The sequence below is a fragment of the Hibiscus syriacus genome, unplaced genomic scaffold (genome assembly GCF_006381635.1).
Source record: "Hibiscus syriacus cultivar Baekdansim isolate YM2019G1 unplaced genomic scaffold, ASM638163v2 tig00110634_pilon, whole genome shotgun sequence".
In the NCBI taxonomy this organism is placed as follows: domain Eukaryota; kingdom Viridiplantae; phylum Streptophyta; class Magnoliopsida; order Malvales; family Malvaceae; genus Hibiscus; species Hibiscus syriacus.
In genome coordinates this window covers 339,410-362,500 of record NW_024062807.1, presented here as the reverse complement: position 1 = coordinate 362,500, position 23,091 = coordinate 339,410, and the positions used below count along the sequence as shown (strand labels likewise).

General features: G+C 34.3%; 3 protein-coding genes across 3 annotated transcripts; all 3 read right to left on the bottom strand.

Moving 5' to 3' along the window:
• Positions 1-695: 695 nt before the first annotated feature.
• Positions 696-1,271, bottom strand: LOC120136638 (disease resistance protein Pik-1). The gene is made up of 3 exons (XM_039152608.1): positions 1,209-1,271; positions 1,009-1,087; positions 696-921 (listed from the first exon to the last, which is right to left on the bottom strand). The coding sequence occupies exons 1-3, from the start codon at positions 1,212-1,214 to the stop codon at positions 779-781; spliced, it is 228 nt and encodes a 75-aa protein (XP_039008539.1). The 5' UTR covers positions 1,215-1,271; the 3' UTR covers positions 696-778.
• Positions 1,272-5,042: 3,771 nt separating this feature from the next.
• Positions 5,043-8,195, bottom strand: LOC120136607 (translation initiation factor eIF-2B subunit gamma-like). The gene is made up of 10 exons (XM_039152584.1): positions 8,192-8,195; positions 7,190-7,347; positions 6,823-7,108; positions 6,690-6,748; positions 6,238-6,287; positions 6,052-6,139; positions 5,704-5,964; positions 5,509-5,601; positions 5,319-5,423; positions 5,043-5,156 (listed from the first exon to the last, which is right to left on the bottom strand). Exons 1-10 carry the CDS (start codon positions 8,193-8,195, stop codon positions 5,043-5,045), a joined length of 1,218 nt encoding a protein of 405 aa, XP_039008515.1.
• Positions 8,196-9,930: 1,735 nt separating this feature from the next.
• LOC120136580 (molybdopterin synthase catalytic subunit-like) lies at positions 9,931-11,838 on the bottom strand. The gene is made up of 2 exons (XM_039152562.1): positions 11,778-11,838; positions 9,931-10,829 (listed from the first exon to the last, which is right to left on the bottom strand). The coding sequence occupies exon 2, from the start codon at positions 10,737-10,739 to the stop codon at positions 10,167-10,169; it is 573 nt and encodes a 190-aa protein (XP_039008493.1). The 5' UTR covers positions 10,740-10,829; positions 11,778-11,838; the 3' UTR covers positions 9,931-10,166.
• Positions 11,839-23,091: the final 11,253 nt, after the last annotated feature.

The window sequence follows — 23,091 nt, the reverse complement described above, 5'->3', positions numbered from 1 at the left end:
AGCATCCTTTCGCGATGATGAGCGGCGGAGAACGACGAAAAACAATCTTTATGAACTATCAAACTTCCTTTTTCTCACCTCCTTCAAGGTGACGATGACGACGACACCACGACCACCGGTCAACTCCTTTCAATGCCAGGAACATATTGGCACATGTGGTAAAATATGAATGAATGACGAAATATGAATGAAATTCTCTTAAAGAATGGTAAAATTATGCTCTTTGTCATCAACTTTTCTCTTATTACTACTTTAATCCAATACTTTAAATTAATAACATTTAGCCCTTTAAATTGGGGTATGAAATAAACTTTCATTTTTTCAAAACCATACTTGAAGTTTAGTTTTTGATTCAGGTTAAAAACTTAATGCGTTTAGTACCTAAACTATCTATTTTGGTCTATTTTAGTACTTAAACTTTTAATCGTTTCAAAACTTAACGTTAAATTTTGACCGGGGCACTAAAATAAAACAAAAACTTAAGTTTTTAATGGTGGGTGTACTATAGTGAAACAAAAATTAAACATTAGGTATGATTTTGAAAAACTGAAACTTTATATAGTAAAATAGACTAAAACTGATAGTTTAGATACTAAACACGTGATCTATCCTCTTTCTTTTTTAAATATTTGTCTTCACTTGCATCGTGTTAAGTGGGTAATGTAACCTTTTGAAGGAGTCTTTATGAAAGTATAAAAGAAAAATGGCTTTCTTCATTGTAGTCCCTGTCAAGAAACAACTTTTAAAATTTAAACCCTAAAACCATGAGAGAGAAAAATCATTTCTGCTCTGCCAAAGAGATGATTTCGGTAGCTCCAACTTTCTTCCTCAAATCGGTAGTTAGCTTGACGGCATCAAACCCTTCTCCGATCACCACCACTTTGTCTTTCTCATTACCTTCCAATCCAACGAAGTTCACCCCTGTTTTTTCCGTTACGAAATTCGGGTCATAAACTCTAACGACGTAACACGAAACGATAGAGAATCGTATATGTATATGTCACTCACCCTCTTGTTTCGCTGACACCTTGAGCGCCTCGGTCCTGCATTTTTGGCACTTCATGCTCACTTTCAACACAATCTTTTGCTGCGAATTATTAAACACGAGTGTCGGATACGGGTACGCGTCCGAATAAATAATTCCATTGCATAAACCAAAAATTAAGAAGAAGAAGAAGAAGAAGAAGAAGAAGAAGAAGAAAGTATACCTTCATGTTGTTGGTTGTTCTTGAAGGAAGATGTTACGGAGAGGATATCAAACTCGGCAGCTGAGAAGGAACAATGAGCTTGTATGCAGTAATTCCTCGTTTATATAGCGAAATGCAATGACTTGGTCCTCAAGTTTCCTTCAACGAAAAGGGAAATGAATTATTGAAGAAGTTAACGACACTTTCTGGGAAATGAATTATATAGGGCCCAGTGTTTCAATCGATTTTTCAAACCAAAAGTGAACATATTTATGATGATTTATGGGGCTTTTATTGTAACTACTTAAAATAAATATTACAAAATATTGTTAGAATTCATTACTCCAATTTTATTTGGACTGATCTGAAAATTTTCGTGATACGATCGGTTTGGTTAAAAAAGGCTTAATATCAAAATAAGTGTCCAAATTATACCTAAATTTTCAAATAGGTACCTAAACTATTTTTTGACACACCTAGGTGCATAACGTTACAAACGTTATCCACTTAGGTGTCCGAGCCGTCAACGGCGTTAGTTTCTCTCATAAAATGAAACGTGTCACAATCTTATATTTTGATTTTTTTAAAAAAAATAATATTATATTTATAATAAAAAAACCCTAATCTCTCTTAAATTATAAAAAGCCCCCAAATACCTAAAATCCCCAAATTCTATCTTTAACCCTCTGCCGCCCCTTTTCATCCTAGTCATACACTGTCGTAGTTGTCGTCGATTGACCGTCGAGATCGCGTGGGATTGCGATTTTCATCCTAGGGTTCGCGGAGTATAAAACGTTGATCGATCATCGATCGTTCACGAGGTTTTGATCGTAGAAGAGAAATAAGGCCGGGTGAAACTTTGTCGATCGGTCACGATTTTTGGGATTCTTCTTATGTTCACAACTATATAGCCTCAAAGTCTAAACCCAGTCTTTCAAACCAAAAGTGAACATATTTATGATGATTTATGGGGAAATTTTTACTTGTTTTTATTGTAACTAGTTAATAGAAATATTACAAAAATATGTATTGTTAGAATTCATTACTCAAATTTTATTTGGACTGATCTGGAAAATTTCAAATTTTATATGGACTGATCTGGAAAATTTCGTGATACGATCCGTTTGGTTATAAATAAATAAATTAAGAGAAAAAAAGGAAAATATTTGATAATGTGATTGATGCGAGGTAGGATTTTTCAAATAAGATTATAAATTTATAATTTAACTCTTTTTCTGTCTGTGTTTTTGTCCCATTTAGAATTTATTTATATAAATCTATATGTTATTGTCTTCTTCTCTTATCGTTTTACAACCATTCATTCTTTTTTTATCTAAGTTTTTGGGTAAATTACGCATTTCGTATCTAAACTATCAGTTTTGACCCGTTTTACTAACTAAGCTTTTAGTTTTTCAGAATCATACCTAACGTTTTTATTAAAAATAAGATAATAAAAAATTACAAATAAAAGTTTAATAATATCAAACATTGTCCGTAAGTTATGCATGAGTTTATTTTTAAATATATATTTTTATAAAATTTATTATTTAAACTATTTAAAATAAATATAATCGAAGTTTAAAAATTTTAACTTTTAAAAAATTAAAGTGAACAATTTTAATGGGAAAGTAGATTACAAATGAGTATATTATATATATATACAAGTCTGTTATTCCTAGAGTAACTTTAATCCGTTGAGCAACGAATCTTCTATTCGGTACCGTCGAATCACTAAGACCGAATTTCGTCGTTGCTCGGCGGGTGGATCTTGCAGTCAAGCTCCCTTCTGCCTTTCCACTCAAGGGTCAATCTCCGTCCAGCCCTAAGAAACCTTTGCACGCCTCCGTTACCTTTTGGGAGGCATACGCCTCATAGAAACTGTCTACCTGAGACTGTCCCTTCCATAACTGTCTATCATTGATATCTCACTGATGTCTCGGGTCCCAGAAGGAGGCCTTCTTCATCTTCCACCTAATTTTTTTTTTCTTTTAAAGAATTACTTTTGTTCATTTGCTAAAAGCAGTACCGCTGTCCTTGCACATTCAAATGAATGAAAGCAAACAAAGCAAATAAAAATGTTACAACAAAGCAGATGGATGTTGATATGTAACCATCTTTCAAATGCATTCATTGATCAGTCATACATCCCTTCCTGCTCCCACACATCCACCGGAAAATCCATCATTTCAGAAAGAGGAATAGGCTGAGGGAATTGCTTGTTGCCTTCCACCTAAATTGTATGTATATTTTGTGGAATATTGCTGTTAAAGTCTATCCATGCCACCAACATGTCCATGTCAATGCATGGGAATTTTGTGGGAAAGTATGCCATGAACAGCCGAAGAAGACGACAGAGTTGACTTTAAATCAACTCTAAGTCTTTTTATTTAATATATTTAAAAAATAACTCATCCATTGAGTAAAAAAAAATGGATGTCCATTATTCCCATATGTAATGGGGTAAGCGGAGGTAAGATAGTAGGCTGCCCCCAACACCAGGTTGAGAGCAACTTCCGTAGAAGACCTCCAAATTATGAAATACCCTCCGTGAGACTCGATCCCACGATCTCAAGATTAAGAACCTTATGAAATGACCATCCAGCTCAGTTGGTAGAGCACAAGGTTCTTAATATTGAGGTCGTGGGATCGAGTCTCATGGAGGGCATTTCATAATTCGGAGGTCTCCTACGGAAACTGCCCTCAACTTAGTGTTGAGGGCAGCCTACTATCTTACCTTCCCCTTACCCCATTACATATGGGAACAAGGGACAGCCACCCATTGAGTGATAATATTATTTTTCTTTTTAGATTCAAACAGTTGCGACTATAAAGAATGAGTGTGTTATGTCACAAACTAAATCTCTCCACCTATACTTTCATACTTAACTAAAAATTTATAGATGTTAGTGAAGTGTTCTATAATATAACATAAAATTCTAGAACACAATAGAAAGATCCACAGCCTTATGGAATGTTGTAGAATACTCTAGAATATCCCAGAACACTCTAAGGTTCTAGAACTAGGAATAAGATTCTAGAATACCGGGAGAGTTATGGAAGAATATTGAAGTTTATGGAGAATTTTTCAAGCTTAGATTCGTATAGAAAGTTCTGGACGTAAAACTAATCTCCACCGTCTATTGAGAAGGTGGAAGACTATATAAAGGAACCTTGGCTTTTTACTAAATACATTCATACATTGAAGAAAATACAAGAGGATTTTGAGATAAATACTTGATTATAAAGAAAAGTTAAAAAATAGAAATCTGAATTACCCATCCAGCTCAGTTGATAGAGCAGAAGGCTCTTAATCTTGTGGCCGTGGGATCGAGTCTCATGGTGGGCAATTCATAATTCGGAGGTCTCACACAGAAGCTGCTCTTAACCTGGTGTTTGGGGCATCCTACTATCCTACCTCCCCCTTACCCCATTACATATGGGAATAAGGCTTGTTAATACAATTTCTTTGATGATGAATAAAATCTATGATTTAATTGTCTATACAATTTTCTGGAAAATGTAACAAGCCACTTGCAAAGATTAAACTCAGCCTGTCTATCTTGATTTCAATTTAATGTTAAAAAATCCTTGCTACATTTTCTTCCTTTTTCGAGTGCGACAGCCCAAAAGGCATTTTCTCGAGCAATGCGGGGGATACAGCTTTCGCTCATTTCTCTTTTCTAGCCAAGGATTCTGCCTTATACTCGCTTCCGGCAGTGACGACAAACCCTGCCCCGACCTATAAGAAGCACAATGTGATAACCATGGATACAAACGAATACTAAATGGTACGAAAAACAATTTGATTCTTCAAGTGTCTGCAAAGTTTACGCAAGAGCTTTAGGGAATTACTTGTCAGTCTTTCAAAACAGCGCGGTCTTGAAGCTGTACATTGCTACAAACAACAGAGCCCTGCATTATACAGCCATCGCCGATCGTGACATGATTCATTACAACCGAATTGACAACCTGCATATGCAATGAAACAAATTTTCAAGTAACGAAGGGAAACAATTACCAAAGCTCGAAACGTTTAATTTTCATAAATGACGAAACCGCAAGAGGCAAGTTTTACAGACTCCCAGGTACTTTCTGCTTTACCTTAGTTAAGGTAAAGATAAATCATCATACCTTAACATGGGAACCTATCCGGCAGTGACGGCCAATAACAGACCGTTTTACTTGGCATTTGTCACCGACTTCCAAACCTTCACCCAGCATGCAGTGCGGCCCCACCTAATCATAGGAAGATTTATAACGCGCTGATACTATCCAACTGATTTTAGAAAATTATAACAGTGTGTGGATGAAGTAGGCTCACAGTAGTTTTGGTTCCAAGCTTTGGTGAAGGACCTATGATATTATTGGGATCTGATGAGGTGCCGCTCAGCAGATGATCCGCCTCACCAGTAACCTGAAACATTAGTAAGAGAGAAGAGTCAACTAGACGACATAAAACGTGGACTAAAAACACAATGGCAAACAAGAAAAAGCATAAATGTGAAATACAACTCACATCTCGATTGACGTCCATAAATGCTTGAATGGAATTCAAGCGCACGCAATAACTGCTGCTACATGCAATATAAGCACAGCATTTATGGGTTTTCCGAGTAGGGGCAGAACCATCAGGATTCTCAGAACTGCGGTCATGAAAACTTGGGATAGATGCGTTAGCAAGGATTCGAGAGACAAATACTTGATTGTTCTGGGAAGTAACCTTCTCATTCCTATTTTCTTCTCCATGTGGAGTCCTATTTGATAAGGCCTCTGATTTCTGGTAATTACAAAAGAATCGGAACAAAATTCGATTATTCAGGTCAAAATGTAGCTTTTGGATATTTGGACATTTAGCGATACTAACCAGCTGGCTCCGGACAAGATAAGGAAGTACATCCTCTTTCAAGCTTTGAAATGTATCCTTTAGGTCTAAAACTTCTTGCAGGACAGACCTGAGCGAAGATACAACGAGGAATTATTACAAAAAGAAAGGGGACACCGCTGACCTCTAAGCAAGTAGGGATGGGGATGTCACGTGGAGGGAACCAACCTCTTGAATGCATACATATGAGCATCCATCAGATCCGATCGAATTTCCATCTATATAAAAGACAAAACAAAAATGAGGTTGGCAAATGAATATCTCACAAATTTTAAGCCAATTGATGATCAAAAGGCAAAAGAGATAATATATGCATACACACACACATATAGAGAGCAAGGAACAAGATATACATATGTATACAGAAAAAGAGTTATAAAGACAATAGATTTTACATGATAAGCTACATTAAAAACACAAAATTATATATCTATACTTCAATCTTAGCTTTTTAAATTATTCGTCAAAAAGAATATTAGTAGCTTTAAAATTGACAATTGAGCCTCTAGACTTGTGTGTTGCAGCTCACAATGCCATCAGTAATCAATTTCACCATACTGGGCATCCATTGACATTTGTTGAAGAGTGGTATAAGTAAACAGATTGATGGAAAGCAATACCTGGCCAACTGCACGGAGAATGTGCTTTGGAAGTCGAGCATCTTTCTCAACTTCAGATCCTATAAAGCATTACAAGATTATTTTTAAGGATCCAATAGACGTAGCACGCTTAATAGGAGAGTGGAAAGCTAACCTGTTGCTATGTGTAATAAAAACTGTTTGCCAGGGTCCAGTCCGATGATGTTGTATTGTCCCAGTTTCTTGGCTTTATCTTTTCCACCGGAGGACCCAGACTCTAGAGGTCCACTAACAGGGATAGAGCAAAGCATTGCAGTCACTGCTGCATCGTGTCGCCTATGGGTGGCAGCAACTGCACCAGGAGGAACATCAGATACAAGAACCTCGACATGTAGACGATCAATGAAAGTCCCAGAAATCCAAGCACCAACAACAAGCGCAGCATCTTCCCCTTCAACCACCTATTTTGCCACCCCAAACAATTCAAACCGAAATAAAAAAAACAAATTTCAAACCATCACACAAAGGATTTTTTTTCTTACAACAATCAGATCTTTAAGGTTGCTTTGTTCCAACTGGTGCAAAACGTAGGTAAGAACAGGGCGGTTGGCAACCGGAAGCAGCGGTTTAGGCAATTCCTGCAAGCATTTGACAGATAAGCACGGGAAAAGGTAGAAGTTTTGAAAACATAGTGACCAATCTCAAAAAAGATTAAAAGTTCAGGGATTTAATTAGAAAATTTTGATGATGGATTTAGTAATAAAGTTTGAAAGTAATAAGGGTATTATGGTCATTTTGCAAGGAAGATTTTTATAATTTCTTTATAAGGAATTAACCATGTGGAATAAGGAGGGAAAATGAAAGGAAAAGTCTGGAGAATGGAGCTTCTTCTTCCAGTGAGCTCCATTTCAAAGGTGAGTTTTGGAATCCTGGTTATTTCTTGAATTTTAAGTTTAGTTTTGATTCTTGAAGTATTAAGAAAGCTTTAAGAAAGATTAAGGTGGCTTAAAACTCCAAGATGAACAAGTTATGAGAGATTAAGTAAAAGGAGTTTTTAAGTGAATAATTGAAATAGAAGGAGTTAATAGATTTTGAAGGTGAATTTGACTTGTCAATGGTCTAATTAAAAAGTAAGAAGCAATAGAATTGGAATTAGAACATGTTAAAATTTTGGTATGATTCTTGAATTCTATGTAGAATATAGGATATTGGAGTTAGAGATGTGATTAATGAGTATAAATGGGTTAAAGCATGTATATATGAGTTATGAATAAGTAAAGGATTGAAACATGAAGTGTTTGTGAGGAATTGAGTGAATTTTCGGGCTAAAAACATAGTTTCTGGGCTAGGTGTATCGGTACCCATTCAACAGGTACTAATACCTCAAGAGTAAATTCAGGAAGATATTCAAAGGGTACCGATACCTTGAGGAGTGTATCGATACCCTCTTTGAAATGGAAATTTCAAATGTAATTTGTGTACCGATACATAGGCAATGTATCAGGGGCGGATGTACATGGCTCCCTAGGGGAGTCATTGCACACCCATTATTTTGAGAAAAATATTAAATTTAGTTTAATTTGTTATTAGGAATAGAAAATAATAAGAAAATTTGCATACCCAAATTTTTTTATAATAGGGTATTAAAATTTTGGACCCCTATTTTTTAATTTCTAGATCCGCCACTGCAATGTATCAATACACCAGTGAAGGGATGTATCGATACCCTATAGTAGGTATCGATACACTTTAAAGGGAAAATAGAAATAAATCTTTCTTTTAGTTTAAGAAATGAAAATTAGAATATGTCAAGTGGAATGCTGATATGTATATTATACGTGTGAGTGTGTAGATATCAATCGAGAGCAAGGTCCGGACAAGGTGTCAAGTAATAGCCATCAAGAAGAGATAAGGAATTGATATTTACTAGTGAGGTCAGGTGAGTGCATTTTAGATAGTATATGATGTTTAATGGAAATAAGACTTACGAAAAGTCTATTTCCTATACTATTATGCATGAATTCATGAACATGAGCATATGTTGTTATGAGTGTATGAGTTATATGTTAGTGTATGAGTGACATGATTTGTATGAATAATATGAATATGTGATATATGAATATAAGAGATTAAGTGAATGAACATAGACGATAGATATGATGATATAAAAATAAGATATGAATCATATGATATGAGTTATGTGGGAAATATATGTGATATGTATGTTTGGTAATATGAGATATGTTATAGAAATTACATGATGATATGTTTGCTCCTTGGGGTAGTGATATACATGTTATATGTTGTGTATATGGTAAGAAAAAGGGATTAATGATGATGATAAGAATACTAATAAAGATAATGAAATGATATGTATATGTATGTAGTTATGTTTTGATGCATAATGCATTCTATAGTTATGATGATGGCATGAAGTGTGCATAGTAGGAATTAATAATAATATGTTATAGTCAATTTATTTATGCCTCACTATGTCATCGACTTAGCGTGTGAGTGTTTCACACGTAGGTTCCGGAAAGCGAAAAGGGAAACGAAGAAGAGCAAGACAGGTCAGCATCTCCCTTACGAAGTTCATATCAGAAAAGAGATGATTTAAATGTATTTTGTTATTTTGAATATAGTTGACATGTACTAATGGATTGAATTAAATATGCTCTAATATGGTTTGTAAATCAATTGATTTAATTAATGTAAAATATTCATTTTCTTGAAATGTGAATTTACATTTTTAATATGTTTGTAAAGGAAAATGATTTAAAAAGTAAATGTGACACTTCGGACTCGGATCCGGGTCGGATACGGATTGGAGGTGTTACATACATCTTATATAAAACAATTGTTCAAAGTCAGGTTCTTCAATCTTATAGAGAAAACAACATTCTTTTTCATCTTAGATGGATTTAATATAATTTAAATATTTTTGAAAATATTTGAATTTGAATAAGTATAAAATTATTCATATCGTACATAAAATTTAATCAAATTTGACTCGTGAACACCTCATTTCAATACTTCAAATTCATTGCATTTATTCACTAATTAAAATATAATTATGCAAGATATATATTATTTTGATATATTCATATATTCCCATCCTATTTGTATTATATGTTGTTTGATTGTATTTTAATATTTATATTATTATAAAAAATTAAAATAAATAAATATTAAAATGTTTAAAAGAATAAATAATTAAAATTTGAATTCAATATCCTAATTTAATTTTGAAAAAAAATAATTGCGAGTTGATAAAATAAAATAGTACCATAAAACATCAAATTCTTATTTGGAGGCTACATTGCCCAATGTTTCCATATTAGTCCAACTTCATAGTTCAGCGCATATATTAGATGATTGATAAACGATACGAATCGGGATCAACGTCGATAATCGATATCGAAATCGATATTCGAGACGGAAAAGAGTCCATAAGCTAGAAAATGATCGCATGAACTGGCTGAATTAAACTCGGAATTCGAACGATCGTCTTTAATTACCTTAGCTAGTGCTAGCATCTGCAGCTTCTTCCACCTTGACCTTGGCTTTGAAACAACCCTTTTTATCATGTGCCTCGATCTCAACCTTCCTTCGGCAAGAGCCCCCATCCTTACCGAGTTCCGACCTCCGCTCGAGAAATTCCGCATTCTCCTTCCAGACCTCTCCGTTAGAATAAACCTCCTTCTTCCAAATCGGAACAGATGCCTTCAACTCGTCGATCAAGAACTTGCATGCATCTAAAGCAACAGCACGATGAGTAGCCGATACTGCAACAAACACACTTGTTTCTCCTATAGGAACCGTCCCTAAGCGGTGGACAACCGCAATAGAACGGAGATCCCAGGATGATCTAGCAGAGTAACAGATAGACTTGAGGTTACGAACCGCCATCGGTACATATGCTTCGTATCTTAGTTCCACCACTGTTTTATCTTCAAAACTGTCGCGAGTTGTGCCGGAAAATGTGGCTATGGCACCAGCTTGTGGGGCACTAACATAGTTTATGTACTCGGCAAGGTCGATCTTCTTATTCTCATCTAAGATTTCGACAAGAGTTCTCTCCTCGGGATTCATTGCTGTTTACAGAGGTTCTGTGGTTAACTCGGGACTAAACGGGTCTTTGTTCGGCACAGGAGTTAACGGAGCCTCGACAGTGGTTACAGTCTACACACCAAGACAGCATAATGTCAAGCACAACAAACTAATCTTCAAAACAAATCTAAACTAATCCAAGAAGGAACAAGATCATAAGTGAACAAGAAGGCACAGGAGTTAACTTTGGGAGGCAATTCGACATTACACCAATCCAGACGAAATTACTTTTAAAGCAGTGGCTTCCATACCACCACACAGTACATCGTTCTATTTCCTCCATTATTATTTAATAATCAATACTAACAATTTTATTTTACATCAGTACTATTTTTTTACAAGGACTACAAGACGGTTTCAAGAAAACGTGTTGATTGCATGACAAATTTATCATGTTACTTCCAGGAATCCTTCTCCTATGCGTCGCCGGCAAGGTTCCGTGCCTTCGGACTGCATCGCTGCCAGCTAGCGTGCATGGGGAAGTCGATATGCACGCATGTTGAGATCTTAAAATAGTCGTACAGTCAACAAGTTCTCTTAAAATCACAATGTAATCCTGATAAGTTCTCGATTACTGTAGCAACCATCCTAGATCAAATAAATTTTGACACACCTCGTTCAAATAAGTTTTTTCACCACAACATTCAAACAATTTTGCCAATAGAATCATTAGTTTTAATGAATCACTAGGGTCCCCCAATTGGAAACGAAAATTGCCACGGAAGCAGCGATTTCCGATCACAAACAAAGGCTTAGGTGGGGGAAAGTAAGGAAGTAGTGCGATTCTTCAAAATTCCAGCAAAATCGCCATTGTAATTGAACACAAGTTATTCATTTCCAAAACAAGAACTAACCCAGATCCCTAAAAGGAAAAGGCGTAAAAGGATCAAACAAAGTAGCCAAAGAAACACATCAAACAGTGGAAAATTCAGCTCCAGCAAAATTCAAGGAAGAACAGAGAAAAATCAAGAACTAAAACGATTAAAGACAAATTCCAAAGGAAAGCATATTTCAGATTACCTCGTGAAGGAGTGAGGAGAGTAGTCGTTGCTCATGAGAGAAAGTAAAAATAATAAAAGAGATGAACAAACAGATATAAACAAAACACCCTTAATATAAATTTAAAAAAAAAAGTGTTACTAGTTTAGTTATTATTTAAATAATAAAATTAATAAAAAATATTGAAAATATTATTATTTCTATTGATTTTGTTATTAATAGATTTTTTATCGGGTTTCTTATCAAAATCAGTAGAGTGTTACTGATTTTGTTATTTTTTTATCGATTTTTTTATTGTTGGACATTTTACCGGAAATGTTAAAAAATATTGATGTTTTATGTAAAATAATAATTTTTTAAGTAATTTTTTTTATCGATTTTGTTATTTAAATAATAATAAAACTAGTATCAATTTTTTTTAATCGTATATTCAAGGTGTCACACCGTATAATTTCCCGCGAAGAAAATCGATGGCAAAGAACAAGAAATTTAAATTTTTTTATAATTTATGGGTAAATTACTTTTTTCCATCATTCAACTTTCTTTCCATTTACTATTTTGATCACTAAAATTTAGTTTTCTTAATTTAATCACTTAATTTTTAAATTACTTTTACTTTGATCACTCTGCTAATAAATAATTAATGATATTATAACATAATAGTTTACACTAAAACAATATTATTTTAAATCCCTATAAAAATTTAATTTAAACTAAAATCACAACATTTTAAGCCCATATAAAAAGTTTTTTTTTATTTTTCTTCCTTTTCTTTTTTCGCTTTTTTTCCTTTTCTCTTCTTAATCTTAATCAATTTTGACTATCATCGGCTATCGTCGTTAAAGGTCAATGAATCTCAAAATTCCTCACCAACCTCATCTCATCCTTCTAAACACGAATTCAATATTCATTTAACCGATAAATAGCTTAAAATCCATAATTTATCGTTCACCAACTTCAGTTCATTGAATCATCATCATTCGATATCAATTTCAACCAACAATAATACGTTCTACTCATCTTTTCTTCATGTACAAGTATTCCAAATTGAATTTCTCATGGAAACTCCAAAAATACTTCGAAACTTCTCTTAAACTTTCGAATCTTTTTTCATCGATCTCAACATTTGACTATCAATTCACCACGATTTTAAAACAAATCAGACATTATTTTTTGAATTTTAAAATTAAATACCCAATAAAATATTATATTTAAAAAAAGTTAAAAATTTTAATTTTTATTTCGTTTTTTTAATCAATCACTTGTATCTGATCTATTGATCGATTAATCTAGATCATGATCTGCAGAGGCCCATTATGGGACAACCCTTTTAACCTAGTTTGCTGACGCAAATGCCAACATTCGAACTTCTGATCTTATTTAAGGAATCTAGTATCTCATTCCACTATACGAACTAGTTATTAGTAATTTTAACCATTATTCTCCACTGCCCACTTCCTTTGAATGGTCTTAACATCGCTTGCTTCCAAAAGTAGAAGGAAGAAATCTAAAGGAACATGACCAAAATTACGCTGAAACAACGATCAATCAGAACATCATTTTTTTGAGTTTTCCCGGTAAACAAACAAGAAAATTACAACATTTTTCAAGCTTTGAAAGACCAAAGCAGCATAAAATCAAATATTTGGAATTGATATAAAGATCAAAATATGTTTTGGTTATCTGATTCAAACAGTTCCTTCTACGTACAAACCAAAACGGAAGATTAAAGCACGACGAAAGAGAATCAATGTCTTCTTTCCGTTTTCTTCTTCGCTTCACAATTTTCCTTCTCATTTTCCATCAAAACTTTTGTTTTCCTTCCAAACAAACATTCCTTTTACCTCTCAAAATGAGCCTTGGTTGTCCCCCACTTACATTTGCCCCTAACTCTAAACTTTCCTACTCCGCATTCGAAGCCGTCGGAGCCACCACCAACATGCAAACTCAAAAAAGTGATGGTAGAAACCCAGATTTGCTCACGCTGAGGGGAGAGGGGGGAAATTGGTGAGTAAGAAAAAGAACGGTGAAAAAGAGGGGGAAATGAAAAGAAAAAAATATTTTTGTATAAAATCCAAACTGTTTTGTTTTGATCTTTATTTATTTTTTTGTAGTATATAAAACGATGTCGTTTTTCTAGGTATTTCCATGTCATAATACCGGTGAGTGACCAAAATAGGAGCAATTTCAAAGTTGAGTGAGAAAATTAAATTTTTTTTAAAAGTACGATGAGTAAAATAGGAATCGTATGAGAGTTTAGTTATCAAATTTATAATTTGCTCTTAAATTATCTGTACAACTTTCAAGGTTTTTAAAAGGGTATCCAAAGAACGTAGAAACCTCGAAATTAACGACGGATATAAAATTTTATATTAAAAAAAAACTCTTCGAACAAATGTCACTAGCAGCCATTATTATGGGATTGTCTCAGGAAATGCGGGTTAATATACGGCTAATATATGGCGTTACCAGATACATTAAAAGATATTTAACAAATTCGGTTTAGCGCTACCGGAAATGTTGACTAATAATAATGTAGTAGGTCTAAGTCATGAAGAAATATTAAAAAATTGTGTAACCGGCAAACTTAACTTGTCGGTTCGTGTCGATCCAAATTAAAAATGTATCGATCCAAAACGATATAACAGGTAAAACTATGACAAAACCGGTATTGAAATGATAAAATCGGTAAAGCGCTACCGGATACATTTAAAGTGTCGGCACTTTAATATAAGGATCGACACTTCGTGAATTTAAAAGAGAAGCAGTTTTAAATCTTATAAAGTGTCGATACTTTTAAAAATGTATCGATCCAAAACGATATACCATGTAAAAATATGATAAAACCGGTATCAAAATGATAAAACCGGTAAAACGTTACCGGATATATTGAAAGTGTTGATACTTTATATAAGAATCGACACTTTGTGAATTTAAAAGAGAAGCAGTTTTAGCGCCTATAATGTGTCGATACTTTAAAAAAATATATCGATCCACAACGATATAACAGATAAAAATATAATAAAACCGGTAAAACGATACCAGATATATTGAAAGTGTTGATACTTTAGTAAGTACGTGTAATAAATTATCGACACTTTCAAAGAAATAGGTAATTATCATTTCGAAAGTATCGATATCTGACATAAAAGTATCGACACTTTTGTATTTGTATCGATTAAATATAAATAACATATCCGATGAAAATATAAAGGCCATATCTAAATATCCTCTGAAAATCGATAGAACGGACGAGTTTTTGAAATCGAAGCGTAATTGTTGCTGCATTTCAGAAGGCGTTTCTAAAGCGATGTTTGTTTGTTGTTGATGCAGTCGAATCGAAAAGTATGTTGTCGAAACCCTAGTTTTTTATTATTACAGTAATCGCGAATAGGGTTTTTATGTGTTGTTTGGGGTTTTGGAGTAAAGAAGCAATTGGGACCGATTGCAGGTAGAAAGTGATATTGAAGGTAAAATATAAATGTCGATACTTTTATTAAATATTATAGGTAGAAAATGATATTATAGGTTGTATAAATGTGCCGACACATTTTGTAGTGGCCATTCAAATTCTTTTGAAGAAAACCGTTTTACCACAAGAGTAGTTATCTATATTTGTATATTGAATAAAGTGTATGTAACAAAATAATTTGATTTGCGAAAACTGATATATGAAGGAAAAATTGAGTCAATGGGTTGGAAAATTGTTGGTGGCGCAGATGACTTTGAAATTGAGGCCGAGACTCGAAAGCAACCAAAGGGTATGTAACATCCTCCATGTCGGGTGAGTGATTAATTTGCAAAGTTTCAACATTTGGTAATTTAAGTATAATGATGGAAGAGTTTAATGATCTATTTGGGTTATTGGGTGTAGGATGGAATCATAAAGAAGGAGAATTAAGAGGGCAAAAGAGTAATTGAGTAAAGGAAATAATTAAATATTCCTTAGGGTGAGATTATAAATCACGTGGGCATTTGAGATAAGCTTCCAGACTTTTCTCTTCTTCTCTTCCTTCTCCAACCGCGTGAAACTTGCAAGTAAATGTGAGAATCTAAACCTTGGTAGTTTCTTTGATTTTTAAGATTGGGAATGAAAGTTTGGATGTTATATAAGCTAAAGGAAAGCTTATATGACATTAAAACAACAAGATAAGTGTTTTAGAGATAGATTTGGAAAATAAATTTTTAGATGAAATTTTGATAGGAATGAGTTTTTGATGTTTGAATCAGATTTTTGACTTGTCAATAAACTAATTAAGAAGTATGAAGTAATAGAATTGAAATTAGAACAAGTTGAAATTGGAGTAAGATTCTTCAATTCTATATGGATGAGTAGTTTTCTTAGTTTTAGAGGTATTGAATGGATAATAAGTAGTTTAAGTAAGTGTATGAGAGCTAAGAGTATTAAAGGGATTGAAATATGTATGTTTGAGCTGAAATGAGATGATTTCCGGGCTCAAAATAGGATTTCTGGGTTAGGGGAATCGGTACCCATTCAAGGGGAACCGATACCCCTTCAACGAACATGATTTCCAGAATGATAGAGGGGAATCGATACCCCCAGGGGGGAACCGATACCCCCTCAACGCATATGAATTCCAGAAGGCTAGTGGGGAATCGATACCCCCAGGAGGGGAACCGATTCCCCCATAAGAAAAAAAATGAAAGGAAAGGAAGAAAGACTCAGCTATAAATTCCTTAAATTAGTAGGCTATTAAAGCTTAATTTCAAGATATAGACATCTGATGATCATCTTGAAAATTATGTTTATGTAGATACCGAGCCTACTCGAGTTCGGGAACAATCTACAAGTAGGATCGATCGAGGAAAAAGCAAAGAAGTATAGGTGAGTGCATATGCATAGCATGAATATAGTAGTATATTCAGTTCTAGACTTGTGATAAGTCTAGATTCCATATTTTTGACATATGATCACATTCCATATTATGATACATGACATGAATTTATATTAAATGTATTACATGACATGAATTCATATTATATGTATTACATGACATGAATATGCAGAAAAAGTTATATGAGCTATGTGATGAAGGTATGTAAATGATATGCCTATGTGATAAAGGTATGAAAATACTATGTCTACGTGATATGAACTACGGGAAATGTATAAGCCCATGTTAGGTAGATGAGAACTATAGGTATAGTTGGCATGCCAAGAGTAGAGGGTCTATTCGGTTCTTTAGGACATATGTATATTCTTTGGAACCTGTGTGAAGTCTTGAAAGACACATACTTGATCCCTAGTATATGTATATGATTCTTAAGGAATTCTATGTGGTCCTTATGGACATTATTATATGGCACTACGGTGCAATTCTCTTCGGTTCTTTAGGACATATGTATATTCTTTGGAACCTGTGTGAAGTCTTGAAAGACACATACTTGATCCATAGTATATGTATATGATTCTTAAGGAATTCTACGTGGTCCTTATGGACATCATTATATGGCACTACGGTGCAATTCTACGGGGCACTTCGGTGCATTTATACGAGCTGTGGTGACAGCATAGTGCACAACCTCACATTACTCAGATACCTTAGGTTCTCAATATGCTATCATGGGCCAGTAAACTTATTAATACAGATTCATGAATGTTACAGTCATACGCTTACAGGTATGGATATGAATGATGTACAGTACATGGATTAAGTACATGTTTGCATCTCATCTCATATGATCATGATATCTTCATTACATGTGCTTTATTATTATTGCCTCACTAAGTCGATGACTTAGCGTGTGAGTGTTTCACACGTAGGATCCGAGGAATTAGACGAGACAGGTGAAGCAGCTTGACAGTATTACTCCTGCAACCATCAGATCAGAAGCAACTTAATCAGTAGGTCATTTTGTTATGTAAATAGCAGTTGGCATGTAATTAAAGGGTTAAGTTGTGTATGCTCTGAATATTTTGGTAAACTTATATTACAGTATGTATATTATTGTATTTTCTTAATACAAGTTCAAATATTTTACTATTATTTATTAAGAGTTGTGTTTTAAAGTCAATGTAGTATCTCTGACTCATATCCGGGTCGGGTATGGGTTGGGGGTGTTACAGGGTAGATATCTGTACTTCTAGTAAGTATCAATGTCTTTTTGTTATTATTGTTGAAATGGTAATTGGATTAAAGTATCGATAAACTTTAAATTGATTACAAATTTTAAATGTTGACAGTATGGTCGAATGCAAAAGGATGAAGGAAGATGGCACACAGAGCGATTCGGTATGTAAAATGAAATTGACATTGAGTAGTATTTAGTGCTAATGTATTGATTAAGAAACGTTTATGTTTAATATTAGGTGACAAAAGATGTGAGGTCCAAATGGAATTCAATGAGTGATGCTGAAAAGGAACCTTACATCACACAGTCAATGAATTATAGTAAAGAATACAAAGAACGGAGGAAAGCACATGAAAATAAGGTATTCATTAAACTTGTAAATACGTTGATACAAAATATATAAGAACTATAACATTATATATTGTTAAAAAATGTAGGAAGTGTCGACAAGATGCAGCATTAAAAGGGTGAATTCATTAATTCAACACCTTAAGGAGAAGGGTCAGTTGAATGTGCTGGGAGAAATAGGTTTTGGATCGTTGGTAGGAGTAAGGGATCGACCTATTCGGAGGGAATTGTGTCGATCCTTGATGGCGCAATTTGATGTCAGACAATGTATTGCTAAGTATGGTGATTTTTCATTTCCTCTCGGGATCCTATGTGCTGCAGCCGTATTGGGGGTAGAAAATGAAGGCAAAAGTGTTGTAGAAGTTTGTAAGAGTAAGAACTGGAAAGCACTTGCCTCCAAATATGGTTTGAAACAGAAGGTGACATATGCTGAAATTGAAGAGGAAATAAAAAGTGGATCTTACGTTGGGGATGAGCTGAAGGCCAGAGTTCTATTATACCTTGTCGGTATCTTTCTTTGTCCAACGGGTCATACGTCAACGAACAAGGAACATATGAAGCTCATTTGCGATGAAGGCTTGAAGGGTGAATTCAATTGGGCTGAATATATCCATTCGAGATTGATTGAATCAATAATCACCTTTAAAAAGGGCAGCCAGAGATACCTCAAAGGGTGCATAGCAATCTTAGAGGTAAATGAGTTGAAGAACTTTTTTGTGTTTTTATATAAAAATATAAATTTTATTATAAATGTAGGTTGCACTGTTCGATTTTTGGTCAGGCTGTGAGGCAGTGCCGGCTTATGAAAGAACTGGAGTGGCACGCATCCGTGCATGGGGGAAGGAAGAGGTGGTTAGAGTGAAGGTGAAGTTGGATAGAGCGAAGAAGCAAGAAAAGGTAAAAAATGTAATTAAATAATATTAAGAATATAATCAATGTCTTAATATTGTAATTTAATTTTGAAGGTTATTGGCAAGGATGTAGAGGAGGCAGAGGAGAAGAAAGGAGAGATGGTTGTATTGGGGGATGACGGTGAGTGGGACGACGGTGAGGGAAAACATAGTAACTTCGACATTTTAATGTCTGAATTGGCCGATATCAAAAAAATCCAATTTGATATCATGCAAAGACAATCAAGAGTCGAAGAGAAACTTGAGAGAGTCGAAGATACACTTGAGAGGCATAAGGGGGTAGTGGAAGGAAAAATAGATGGAGTGGTGAAAGAAGTAGAGGTGTTAAGGGGTGAAGCGGTGAAAGAAGTTGGGGTGTTAAGGGGTGATATTAAGATGGTGACGGGTGAAAAATTTGAGGGAGTGGTGAAGGAGGTTGTGGAATTGAGGAGTGAACTTACGGGGTTAAGGGGGTGGTTGATAAATACTTGGATGAAGGAGATCAATTGAAGGGTGAAATAAAAGAGATGAAGAGCTATGTAGAAAAAAAATACGATGAACTGAAAAAATATGAAGAAGAAAAGAGAGAGGAGGAAGAAGAAGAGATGGAAGAAATGAGGAGGAAGGAAGTCGATGTCATTTATACACCGGAGAGTGTTATAGCAGCAGATTTGGATTCGGAATGTCCTGCACCCCAGAAGAAGAAGCAGAAGGTAAGTTGAATAAAAGAAAACTTAATTTGATTTTTATTATGTTGTTATGACAAAAATTTGTTATGCAAAATTGTAGGTTGAAAAAACGGATATTCCAAGCGAAATTGATGACATCGAAGCTGCAATTTGTGATTATTTATGGAATAGTGAGTTAGAATCGGAGTAAATGAAATATATTGCTTTGTGAGTTATATTTAAATATTTCATGACAACATATTAATCCTAATGTTTCGGACTTCGTTAGAAATATCTCTTTTTCATCGGATTAATTTCGTTTGTCGGTATATTATTTGAACATTCTTGTGTATGTATATTTTGGTGTGATTATATTGTGTGTATATTTTCATTAATTATTTCATATTTGCTTCTCTGTATACATATACATTTGAGGATTATTGAAATATCAATACTAGTTATTAATGTATTTTACATCTGCTTGCAAATGTATCGAAACACATTACTATATCATTGTTTTCCATGATATCCACAACAAAGTTTTCACACTTTTTAATATTGTGTCGATACTTTATGTCCAGAATGGAAGAAAAATGTGTCGATACCTTTTCAAGAAGTGTCGATTAAAAAAACATCGGAACTCATAATTATAATGTAATAGATAATTTTGTAATATAATCGGTATAAATATACCGGTTTTATGAGCGAATAGGTCTACAACCTATATCGACACTTTTTAATATTGTGTCGGTACTTTATGTCCAAAATGGAAGAAAAATGTGTCGATACCTTGTCAAAAAGTGTCGACATTTACACATCGGAACCCAGAATTATAATGTAATAGATAATTTTGTAATATAACCGGTATAAATATTCCGGTTTTATGAGTGAATAGGTCTACAACATATATCGACACTTTTTAATATTGTGTCGGTACTTTATGTCCAGAATTGACATTAAAATGTGTCGATACCTTGTCAAAAAGTGTCGACATTTACACATCGGAACCCAGAATTATAATGTAATAGATAATTTTGTAATATAATCGGTATAAATATACCGGTTTTATGAGCGAATAGGTCTACAACCTATATCGACACTTTTTAATATTGTGTCGGTACTTTATGTCCAGAATGGAAGAAAAATGTGTCGATACCTTGTCAAAAAGTGTCGACATTTACACATCGGAACCCAGAATTATAATGTAATAGATAATTTTATAATATAACCGGTATAAATATACCGATTTTATGAGCGAATAGGTCTACAACCTATATCGACACTTTTTAATTTTGTGTCGGTACTTTATGTCCAGAATTATAATGTACTAGATAATTTTGTAATATAACTGGTATAAGTATACCGGTTTTATTAGCGAATAGGTCTACAACCTATGTCGACACTTTTTAATATTGTGTCGGTATTTTATGTCAAGAATGGAAGAAAAATGTGTCGATACCTTGTCAAAAAGTGTCGACATTTACACAGCGGAACCCAGAATTATAATGTAATAGATAATTTTGTAATATAACCGGTATAAATATACCAGTTTTATGAGCGAATAGGTCTACAACCTATATCAACACTTTTTAATATTGTGTCGCTAATTTTAAGTAATGCGGTTTTTCTTTCTTCATTCAAAATATTTATATGTACATGTTTCTTATACACAATAGGAGTCATGTTGATACTTACGATATATGGAGATCGTTGTCATTTCATTCCGTCTTCGAAAAAATCAGTTGATGTAGGCTGTGTGCTTGTACTCAAACTGAGCTTGACTTGAGGACATGTTAGTTTGTTATGTTCCTCACCGTTGCAGTACCCACATCGCCTAATTTTCTTATCGACCTTGTTCTTCGACACTTCTTTTCGCTTGCGTTGTTTTCGTTGAGGGTCACGAACGTTGTTTACTACAATGCTCTGGTTGACTGAATCATTCAAACCAAACGAGTTTTCTAATTCTTCTATTAGTTTTTTCATCTCATCTTTTGCGGTTTTGAAAGACTCGTCTGTCTTTGATGCAATGTAGCATAACCTACTTGACGTTGAACGTATAGCAGCGAACCTTGCCATTTGCATCACTTCTGGAGACACATTCAAATCAACATAACTAGGTGCAGAAGCCTTCGCATCATTAGTCCACCTACTTTGAATCAAAGTCTCGGGCAAATATGTGTAGTCCAAGTGCTTCAAAATGTAAAGTTGATGGCGACACGGAAGTCCACCCGCTGATCGTTTGTATTTGTTGTTGTAACTACGACTCTAGCCTTACATCCTGTTCTCGTGACTGGCGTATGAGCACGTTGACGATCAACAGTATTGACTTTTGATACTCGAAACCCTTCTTTGGAACAACAAAATTCTTGTGTCTTCATATTCCCTTCCACGTCAAGCCGTGTTGTTCCCTTACGTGCACTAAACACATGTTCCCGTGCGAATCCCTTGTAAAAGTACCAAGCTTGATCACGTGAACAGAAGAGCTGACCAACCAATTTGTCAGATTCATCAACATTATGTACTTCATGGCATTCATCGGTTGGCTTAACATTGTCTACATCAGTATTATCCATGGCAAAAATTTTGTTGTGCAAGTTCAGTGGTCCAGGAGTTGATGGAGATGTAAGCAAATGTTCATTTTGAACATGTTTCAGTCGTGCTGCTTTCAATAGGATGTGATATTGGTAGTGGTAGTTAAAGGGTGGGTACAATATTAAATTCGCAGTACATATTTAGGTATGTACAATAACTACAAGTATCGACCCAAAAAACATCAAAATCAATAATTATAATGTAATAGGTAAATTAACAATGTAACAAGTATCGACCCAAACGAGGTGCACGCATAATATATTAGGTCAACATAAAGTATCGACACTTATTACAAGTATCGATCCCGAAAACATCGAAACCAATAATTATAATGTATTAGGTAAATTTACAATGTAACCGATATAAATATACCGATTTTATGCTAAAATAGGTCAGCATATAGTATCGACACTTGTTAAAGTTGTGTCGATACTTACGGTCTAGAATGAATGTAAAAAAAGGTGTACCCTTAAAGTGTCGATACATTTATTAAAAAAATATTGATCCCTAAAACATCGAAACCCATAAGTATAATGTTCAATGAAACCGGTATAATTATACCGGTTTTATGAGAGAATAGATTTAAATCATGTATCGACACTTTTTTAGTTTGTGTCGATATTTTTGTCCAGAATGAAATATTAAAACCAACGAGGTGCAAGCATAAAGTGTCGATACTTACGGTCTAAAATGAATGCCAAAAAATGTTTACCCTTAAAAAGTGTCGATACATTTATTAAAAAA

Excerpts from the sequence above, each read along its gene's own strand:
- LOC120136638 (XM_039152608.1), bottom strand. Across the intron at positions 922-1,008 it reads GGTGTCAGCGAAACAAGAGG|GGGTGAACTTCGTTGGATTG; the intron begins GTGAGTGACATA and ends CGGAAAAAACAG.
- LOC120136580 (XM_039152562.1), bottom strand. The coding sequence starts at position 10,739 with ATGAATCCCGAGGAGAGAACTCTTGTCGAAATCTTAGATGAGAATAAG.
- LOC120136607 (XM_039152584.1), bottom strand. Across the intron at positions 6,288-6,689 it reads TTCTCCGTGCAGTTGGCCAG|ATGGAAATTCGATCGGATCT; the intron begins GTATTGCTTTCC and ends TCTTTTATATAG. Across the intron at positions 5,157-5,318 it reads GGATAGGTTCCCATGTTAAG|GTTGTCAATTCGGTTGTAAT; the intron begins GTATGATGATTT and ends TTGCATATGCAG.